Below are 10241 nucleotides of genomic sequence, written 5' to 3'. Positions count from 1 at the left end.
GATAAGCTGGAGGAGGTGGCTGGGGAGAGGGAGGTCTGGGCTTCTCTGCTTAGGCTGCTGCCCCCGCGACCCGGCCCCGGATAAAGCGGATGAAGATGGATGGAACCCTGAGCACCACTTTTTAAGATTTAAGTGAATGTATGTAAATGTTTGAGCCTAAATATTGAATACTTGTTTTTTATATGCTGTGCAATCATCCTAAACAAAAAAAAAAAAAAAACAGTTCAAAGAAATTATTAAAAAGCCCAAATTACCACGGGGGGAAAAAAAGAAAAAATACAAAACAATATAAGTCATGCTTTAATTAGAAATAGTGAATTATTTATCATTAATTAGAACATAATAATGAAGAATATCACTAGATGTTTTCCCTTTACTATCTAATAAGCCATGTGCAAACTTTATCTTAAGCATGACTGTGATAAAAATGATTTCTTCGCCAAATAGCAAACCTAAATGTTCTTACAACAGTTAAAAATATTTGCAGTTAGTTGTCTCAGCCAGACATGAACTCACATACTCACACACATCCATATGCAGGCTGTCAAAGACTGTCAATAGTCTGAGAGCATCTCGTCCTTCAGCACTCACACTCCAAACAGTAACATCTGAATAATGATTTCTCACTGAACACAAAGGCTGGTGTACTACAGGTCAACACCAATGAAAATCCAAGCAAACACAGGCCCACTCTGCATCAGCGTCACTCTAGCTCACCGATGCCAAACTGTGAAACTCAAAGTCCAAGCACCACACATATAACAGACTAGTCACGGGTACTGCTTCTTTATATTTTAAGTATCATTACTCAAATTCAGTTACCATGGTGACACTTGAGGAGGTGTTTCTGCCCTTGCCATAGGAAAAAAAAAAGGTAATTGGTAGTCTGAGTTTGTTTCCGTGGCAACAATAACTAAGCCCTATGGTCTTTTCCCTTTTTTCTTTTCTTCCTCTTTCTTTCCTTTCTGTTGTCTGTGAATAAAGGTAAATGTGGACCTGTCCTCCTTGTTGGACAGTGAAGACAAGAAGTCTAAGAATAAGAGGGGAGTCCTGCCCAAACACGCCACCAACATCATGCGCTCCTGGCTCTTCCAGCATCTCATGGTGAGACGCAGGCAGACATTTACACTGTGTTTGAGGGCAAGACTTTTCAGTGTTTAACATAATTATGGTGCGGCACATTCCATTTTAACAGCTGGAAACTGCTTGAAAACTGAAATGTCGTTTCCTACTTCTTGCAGCACCCATATCCAACAGAAGATGAGAAAAGACAGATTGCAGCACAAACAAGTCTGACTCTCTTGCAAGTAAACAACTGGTAAGATTTTGTAATCCCAAAAAGGCCTCATGTGCATGTGTAAAAGCAAAACACGGCTTCATATTTTTATTTAAAAAAGTAAGACAAAGTTTTCTTTAGACATAGACATATACGCTTTATTAATCTGACGCAAGGGAAATTCGTTTTGTGAAGATATTTTAGAGATATTTTAGAAAATTATTAATTGAAATAAATGAAAAATAGTGTACAAAAAAGCCAAAATGCTATTATATGCACACATTTATATAAATAGCTAAAATGCAGTGGAAGTGATAATGTATACATATGCATTTTTTTAAACAGTATTTATCCTGTGTGGGTATTATATAGTCTGACTGCTGTCAGGATGAAGGACCTGTGACAGTGATCTGTCCTACTGCTGAGGGACCTGTTCAGGGTCCCCACAGTCTTTTAGAAGTGTTGTCCATAATAGACAGTTTGACTAACATCCTCCTCTCACCCACTTCCTCTGTGGAGTCTAGCGCACTGGCTCTCTTCATCAGCGTTTTAATCCATGTACTGTTTCTCCCCAGCAGACAACCATATAAAAGCTTGGAGTAGCAATCACTGTGTCATAAAAGGTCCTACATACACTAAAAGACCTCAGCCTGCACATCAGATCGAACAAACTTTGGCCCTTCTTCTACAGAGCATGAATGTTAAGCTTTAAATTGAACTTGACTATGCTGGTATATCCGAGTACATCATTGATACAGTGGCACCATCTCCTGGTTGTATACACCAAGTACATGTGGAACAACCTCTCCCTCTCTCCCTCTCTCTCTTCTTGTTTCTTGTGTTCCTTTTTCCTGATACTGCTACCACTTGGCATCGCTATATCTATCACTACAGCTGTCATTACCAGTGTGTCTGTATCTGGAAATCCCACAGGATCTTTGCTCAACCTTCTGAGATATAGAGGAGACCATACTCAGCACAAATGTACAACTATACAATGCCAGCCACTTAGTTATGGCATTTCATGTATACTCTACCTAGTAGTATCTTACACCCTGCTGTTATGTCCAGAATTGTCTCAGGAGCATCTTTACACCTCCACCTGGGGTCTTTTCTGCTGTGATAGACCCCAGCCTCTATGGATCTTGTGCTTAGAGCTTGTTCCTGTGCTGCCATGATTAGTGCTATCTTTCAGTCCAGCTTTCTCCACAAGTAGAATTTCACAGTGTCAGCCACTTCTATCTTCCCATGGTACTGTGGAGGGTCCTGACTTTCAGTCTATCCTTAGAGAGAGAGAGAGAGAAAGAGAGAAAAAAATAAATAAAGACAATTTGATATAAAAGTGCATTAAAATTTTTCATTAGGGTATGGTTTAATCAAATGATAACATTTTGAAGTGTTGATGGTCATATTCAAAGTTTTGTGTGTACTTGTTTTTCATTTTATGTCTTCCTTAAATCTCAGTACTTTTTAGTAGAACTAATTAGATATGTGAAAGACATGCAGAGTAATTAAGTTGGATTCATAGGTGTTACTTTTCCTAATATGACTTCTTTGGTATTTTCACAGGTTCATCAATGCTCGTCGACGTATCCTTCAGCCTATGTTAGATGCCAGTAATCCTGACCCAGCTCCTAAAGCGAAGAAGATGAAGTCCCAGCATCGTCCAACACAGCGCTTTTGGCCCGACTCTATTGTGGCTGGTGTATTGCAGACGCACAGATCTCAGACAGGAAGCAACTCAGACAGTATGCCAACAGTTTTCATTTTCCAAGAAAAGCAAAGCAAAGCAAACAGCTTTCTTTGGGCATTAAATAATCCTTTACTTTTTAATTTTTCTTTAATGTCTTCTTGATTTTTGTTTTGTAAAGCACTTTGAGTGCTCCAAGAGAGTAGAAAAGTGCCATATAAGAACTATTTACCATTTACCAGCCATAGATGCTTACTTGTAATTTAAAGATCACAAATAGCTCTTTCTAGCTCTACATGAACATTTAAATTTTTACATGTCATCTCTTAAAATATAGTTGAAATATAGTGTTTGGAAAAATATTTTTATACACAATCAATTATAGTAGTAGAAACAGTAAAAACAAACAGCAGAAACACAGCAGCCGTCAACTGTGGCTGTTATGGGATACAGTCTAAATTTAATGTCTGTGATTTTGCTTGCTTGACTATGATGTGTTTGTCCTACAGTGATCACTATAGCTATGATATGTACTTGAATTTGGAGGGAATATTGATAAACGGTAAAATTGTACACATTGTACAAAAAAATAAACAAACTAAAAGCGTGTTTGCTTGAATCCAAACCACTAGATGGCACTATTACCACTCTTTTGTTAAATTTTTTTTAGACTATCAGTTTCTTTAAAAATGTGTCCTAAATCAATCAAGTCTCTTGGGAATAGTTTTCTTTTACTGCTACACGGTAGGTTGTAGACCTCAGTTACTTATGCAATTTGTTATCTCCTGTCACAGTACTGCAGCTGGTACGAGTATAGACAAGTAAAAGAAAGCTTCCCTACTGGAGTGCAAATATAGATAAAAGGCAGGGTAAGAATTAATTTCAGTGGCAGACAAAGTCTACGTAACGTTTTGCAAGGTAAAATTGATCAAACTGGTGTGTAGGATCCCATATGGAAAAGCAATAGAAAAAACTTATAAAAGACTTGCATAAGATTTGGCCTACTTCATATAGTGAATCATATAAGGCTGATATGATTTACTCATGAAAGTGGCCACTTTCTCATTACTTTCAGATATTGTTTTAGGAAGTATCCAAAACATACAAGGTTCATTTATATAATTTTTCAAGGGATCTTATATCTGTTGTCACTCTTGTATGCTTTTCATACAAGTTTCACACAAGACAGATACAAACTTTATAAGATTTATATATATCTTTTCCATATGGGATGGTTTTTTTCAGGTGGCTCCCAAAATTGAGTCTCTGGCCCTGTAGCCACTCTGAATATTGGCTAAGTGAAATTTCTAAATAATACTGAAGCATGCACAGACAAATAAAAAGGTCTATCTTCCTCTGCCTACATTATTATTTTTTAAATGTATCTGTCACATTATAACCCCTCTTCTCCCTACCCTCTTTCTGGCCTCGCTTCAGACCCACTGAGTATGGACAGTCTCCAGTCACTATCCTCAGATTCAGCCACCCTGGCCATGCAGCAAGCCATGCTCGGAGCCGATGACTCAATGGACGGCACTGAGGAAGAGGATGAAGAGGAGGAGGAAGAGGAGGAGGAAGGCATAGAGGAGGACGATGAGGAAGAGGATGGAGAGGAGGAAGATGACAGGGGGAGGCAGCTGTCCAGCCAGGGAGTGGGAAGGAGAGATCTTAGCATGGAGCACAGAGAGGAACTGGAGTAGTCTGTCAGGGGCAACTGACAGACTTTATGAACGCTGATCTCAGTTGTGAACTTAATACAGCCTCATTGAAACTCAAATAGTACGCCTCTAATGCTGAGTGACTCTAGAGAGCATTTACGCACGTATTAGTTCTTTACCACAGACTCTAATCAAACACAATGACCATCATGTTTATAGGAAAAATATTAGTTTAATGCTGAATTGTGTTATTGCATTTTAACACAGTATGTTCCTATGTAGTGAACTCATGAACTTTCTGGAGAGTAGCACATTTTTATAGCTCTGGTTATTTATGGAGAGGAATGACACAGGAACTAAAAGGTTTGAAATTGAGTACGTTTAAAAGCAGCATTTAAAGATGTTTGGTGCTTTTACAGGAACTGATTCTTTTTTCTTTTTTTGAAACAAACAATGAGGAAAAGCATTGCATGGATTAAAGAACTGAAAATCTCTTTTGACTGTATGTTTTAGCAACTACTTAATTGAATGTAATATTTTGTCATCTGAAATTAGTTACTAAAAGGGCTGCAGCCGTTTTTATCAGTTTTTTTTTTCATCTGAAAGTGCCCTTTATTTTCAATTGACAGACCACAGTTTCACTTTGCAGCTAATGTGTCATTTCACTTCCTAAAATAAGAGTGAGAAGACAAAATAAAGGAAAGGATGTGTGTGTAATACATTTCAAATATTTGTTGAAGTGACTGCTGGCTTCCACTCTGGGACATCATTCACACGTTTTAAATGACTCATAGGTTCTCAGGTTTAACAGCACTCTCATCTGACATGTTTCTTCCTCATGAGCAAAACACTTGACTTACTGCTGTCGCATGACTTTTACAACACTCTTGGTTTATTTTCTCTCTCCCCATGAGCAAAAACAGCTGTACTAAACCAGTGTATACTGACTGCACATATAGTATGTATATTGGATTTTTCCTATGTTTGTATTCTGGTGTTGAGGGTTTGCATATTTATTCAATTTTTTGTGTGTAGCTTCAGACTTCATGTTGTCCATGACATTTTCTGGAGAAGGGTGTTGAAAAAGCAGGTGGCCATGCACATATGTACCTAACTCCAACCACCAAGTCTTTGAAAACTACTTGCGTATTTCTGTGACCTTGATCAGTTCTGTCAGAGATCAAGAGCGTGCCGGTCATACAGACTCAACACTGAGAGAAATCACGCAGAGATGCCTAGTGACTTTGGAAAAAAATGTCATGTACTGACACTGACTTCTTTTTGATGGAAGACATTTTTGAGAAAAACATAAAAAAGGGAAGAGACTCAGTAGTAACCTATCTTTCCATTTTATGTGAAGGCTTTTAAAGAAGCTGTGAATCGATTTCAGCCCCCTGTTTTGTATTAAAACAAATGGAATCACTCATCTCTAATGTGAAGATGTCTAGAAAAAGAAAAAAACTGTTATATTGAATGTTCTGAGTGTTCATTGTGAAGTATGTTTCCTGTTATTCTTCTTTTTTTTTTTTTTTACTTTTTAAAAAGTTTTAAATGAATCTTCCAGAGCAAGCAACAGACTAGGGGAATATTTCTGTTTCATTTGTAAACTTTGTTGTTGTCATAATCTATTGTGTTTCAATAGATCACTTTTAATAATTAAACATGTAAAGGTACTGATTTTGACTCGTGGAAGTTCTGCATTTGTTTGAACTGAGCAAACACATGCAGGGCTCTGACTTTTCATAGAGGGAGGCAGTTTGATTCATTAATATTTCGATACAATAACCTGTAAATCATTTTTACAAAAGAGAGTATAACATTTCTTCACCATCCTCACAATAATTTTCAGATTACAAATTCTAATTATTGGTTAACTTCTCCCACTTGCCTGTCCTATCATGTATAGCCTTCCACCCACTCGTTATATCTCAAGCCTGTGATTTAACTCGCTGGAAAATGCCCACCCAAATGCTCGCCCACCTTCTCAGCCAGCTACCATAAACAAACCCACAATCTCCTGAATTGTGGCCTCTTTGAGTAAATCACTGTATTGCTTTTTTTTTTTTTTTTTTGACATGGCTTATATATGTAATGGCCTTCCTGCATTGTTTTCAACCTCACCATAGAAGGTCAAACTCTAATTGCATCACTTAAATCTCTGTTATTGTTCACCTTTGTTACTCCACCTTTAGCCATATTTTATGGCACGAGAAATGTGAACTATAGCAGTCACATAGGACCTACTTAGCAGAGGTAACATGTAGTGAGATGATTAGCTACTTGACTTTTTTTTTTTTTGAGGAAGCAATGGTCAAAATGCATGGGAGAGGAAATATGTGGGAGGGAAGACACAGCCATATTTACACAAGTGGTCTAATAAAAAAGTGCTTCAGACATTATAGCATTTGTTCAATAATTATTCTGCATGGAGTTCATGCGCAACACATTAGATGAGTACAATAGCCAGAGGTCTTTTCTGAACAGTGCAAATACCAATTTGAGAGGAAGTGGAATCAAATGTGAATGTAAGAATCTAGATAGATTCATTTGAATTTATCATAGAATGGATGGATATAGCTACAGTAGAAGTATTGCCTATATGTATATGTGGTGGAAGCCTGTAACAGTCCATATATGCAAATCAATCATCCAATCTGGGTGTAATGGTAAATTGACTGATTCTTATATAGCACTTATATAGCACTTTTCTACTCTCTTGTAGTGGATTAGTATCTTGCCCAAGGATATTTGGCACACAGACTTGAGCAGCTAGGAATTGAACTGCTAACCTTCCAATGAGTAAATTACATATTCTCCTTCTCCATGGATAAATGAACCAGCTGCTAAGTGTTGGGCCTTTGCTAACCAAAAGCCCAAAAGTCCTGATCCCTAAGGTTCCCCAGAAGGGACCTGTCTCAGCACAACATGGAAGCTCCTGTCAGCCATCATAGTGGCTAAGTTGAACTGCCACATGGGTCAATACTAATACAGGACACAGAAGAGAATTGGCAGAAATGCAAGAGGAGCAAAACATCAGCAACTGGTAGAGTGAGCAGTTGGTTGAGACTGTAAGACCAGACTGACCAACCTGTGCACTGCCTAGATTGACTACAAGAAAGCCTCAACTACAACTCAATGCACATACATGGATTCGGGAAAATTTAGAAGTATAGAAAATCAACAGGACTCTTAGAGTATCAGGATTTCAATTGGGATGTGGCAAACAACACTAGAGGTGGACTTCAAGCCAATAACACAAGTCACCATCAAATGACAAGGAACAAGGAAGTGCTCTACCCCCACTGTTGTTCTGCATAGGCCTCCCTCTTCAGTAAGATCATTAATAAGAATGGCTTAGATACCGACTACAGAATGGTGCATTTGTTAGCCACCTCCCTTACATGGCATGGAATATCAGATGCCAGACCACCTTAACTGGCTCCTTTCAATGTGGAAGGAGTAGCAGCTCTACTTATAGCCCCTACCAGATGGCTGAACTCCCCCATCCACCCTTCAGGGAAAGCTCATTTCCACCTCTTGTATCCACAATCTCGTTATTTTTGCCACTACCTAAAGCTGGTGACCATAGGTGACCAGGGCATAGATTTACTGGTAAGTCAAGAGCTTCACTTTTACCTTCAGCCCTCTCTTTACCATAATGGATAGGTCCAGCATCCACATCACTGCAGCTACAGCACCAATCCATCTAACAATCTCCCCGTCCCCTCTCCCCCCACTTGCAAACCCCAACAAACTCCTAGGGCAGCAACTTGTCCCTAACCTGGAGTGGGCATTCCACCCTTTTCCCACTGAGGACCATGGCCTCAGACTTGGAGGTGCCATCTCATTTCTGCCGCTTCACACTCGGCTGTGAATGACTCCAGTGAGCTGGAGGCCACCACCTGATTTGTGCTTTTTGCAGATGATGTGGTTCTGTAGAGGTGAGATTCTGAGACCACCCAAGTTCATCAAATTGTGTCACCAATTCTTCATAATTTTTATGAACAAAGGGCAGTCCTGGCAGAGTCCAACACCCACCGGGAACAAGTGTGGCTAATTACTTCCTATGTGTACCAAGCTCTTGCAACAGTTGTATAAGGACCCAATGGCTCGGAGCAACCGCCCTGACAGACACCTGTCGGTACCAACCACCATACTCCCGAAGCATCTCTCACAGAATTCTCCAACTGACATGGTCGAAGTCCACAAAACACATGTTGACTAGTTGGGCAAACTCCCATTCATGCTCAAGTACCCTCAAGAGGGTAAAGAGCTGATGCAGTGTTTTGCACCTACCCTCCTGTATCTGAGGTTCAAATAATGGGCGGGGAGACTAAGGAGTGTGATCCTCTTGTAGTTGAAGCACACGCTTCTGGCCCCCCTTCGCGAAGAGGGGAACCACCAACCATAAGATACCGCCCTTTATCTCGACGCAACATTATAGAGGCGTGTCAACCTTGACAGGCTATAGCATCCAGCACCTTTAGGAACTCAGGGCAAACCTCATACACCAAAGAGTTATTTAACTTCTTCAGTGACCTCATCGCCGGTGATGGATGTGTTGTCCCCTTTGTCCCCAGACTTTGCTTTCCCTACAGAAGACGTGTCAGTGGGATCGAGGTCTTCAAAGTATTCCTTCCACTGCCTGACAATATCCTCAGTTGAAGTAAGCAACGGTCCACCTGTACCATACATTGTGCAGGTAAAACACCGCTTTCCCCTCCTGAGTCACCTGAGGGTTTGCCAGAAACTCATCGACACAGTCCTACAGTCTTTTTCCATAGACTCTTTAAACTCCTCCCACACCCGAGTTTTTGCTTCAGCCACTGCTCAAGCCACGTTCCGCTTGGCCTGTTGGTACCAACCAGCTTTTGACCACGACTCAGAGTAAAAATGGTCCATTCATACTCAATGTCCCCATTCTCCCATGAAATGCAGTCTTAGCTCTGCTAAAGGTGGGAGTTGAAGATCTCACAGACCAAGGCCTCTACCAGACATTCCCAGTGCACCCTCAATATACATTTAGGTGAGCAAGGTCTGTCCAGCATCCTTCTCCACCACCTGATCCAACTCAGCCCCTTTCTTCACCGAGTATCCAGAACATACAGCCACCGGAACCATTCCTGAATGTACATGCAGGAGTCTCTAGGAGACTGGTCCCAGAATTATTCCACATCCCAGTCGCTACCCTCAGTAGCCAGTATCAGCCTGCCACGGTCTTCCCCCTTGGCTGCCGCCTGGCACACACTGTACTCGACCCCTACAGGACTACAGGAGCGTGGGCCCATGTTCCTTCTTCTTGCGCCAGCCTGGGCCCCATTGCCAAAAGGGGCCCAGGCACTCGCCCTTGGGCACCCTTCCAAGGCCCAGCTCCAGGGCAGAGCCCTAGTAACTCTATTCAGGCAGGATGAACTGTTCCCTAGACTTTTTACTCATAGGCGTCTTCTGATTTGCTTTTTGTCTGCTCCCTCACCCAGGACCAATTTGCCATGGGAAACCCCCTAACAATCTAGAGGGTGTGGGGAGCCACTGCCACATCCTTCAGGGCATGAAGCAGGTATGGAGGAGATCAAAACTCCAGACATCCAGAGGCCCCCAGAACACAAGAGACCAAGGA

General features: G+C 40.8%; 1 protein-coding gene across 2 annotated transcripts in view; it reads left to right on the top strand.

Moving 5' to 3' along the window:
* The window catches only part of LOC102210548 (pbx/knotted 1 homeobox 2), a 117867-nt gene extending 110887 nt beyond the window's left edge, over positions 1-6980 (top strand). For both annotated transcript variants that reach the window (XM_005740097.1, XM_005740096.1), the window contains 4 exons: positions 985-1104; positions 1242-1318; positions 2846-3024; positions 4404-6980. In XM_005740097.1, the coding sequence (XP_005740154.1) occupies positions 985-1104; positions 1242-1318; positions 2846-3024; positions 4404-4666 (639 nt within the window). In that variant the 3' untranslated portion in view covers positions 4667-6980. The remainder of the gene's footprint in view (positions 1-984; positions 1105-1241; positions 1319-2845; positions 3025-4403) is intronic.
* Positions 6981-10241: the final 3261 nt, after the last annotated feature.

The sequence above is a fragment of the Pundamilia nyererei genome, unplaced genomic scaffold (genome assembly GCF_000239375.1).
Source record: "Pundamilia nyererei isolate P.nyererei 1_Seehausen unplaced genomic scaffold, PunNye1.0 scaffold00097, whole genome shotgun sequence".
NCBI lineage: Eukaryota > Metazoa > Chordata > Actinopteri > Cichliformes > Cichlidae > Pundamilia > Pundamilia nyererei.
Note: the sequence above shows the minus strand (reverse complement) of the source record. Positions and strands in the feature narration are given on the sequence as shown.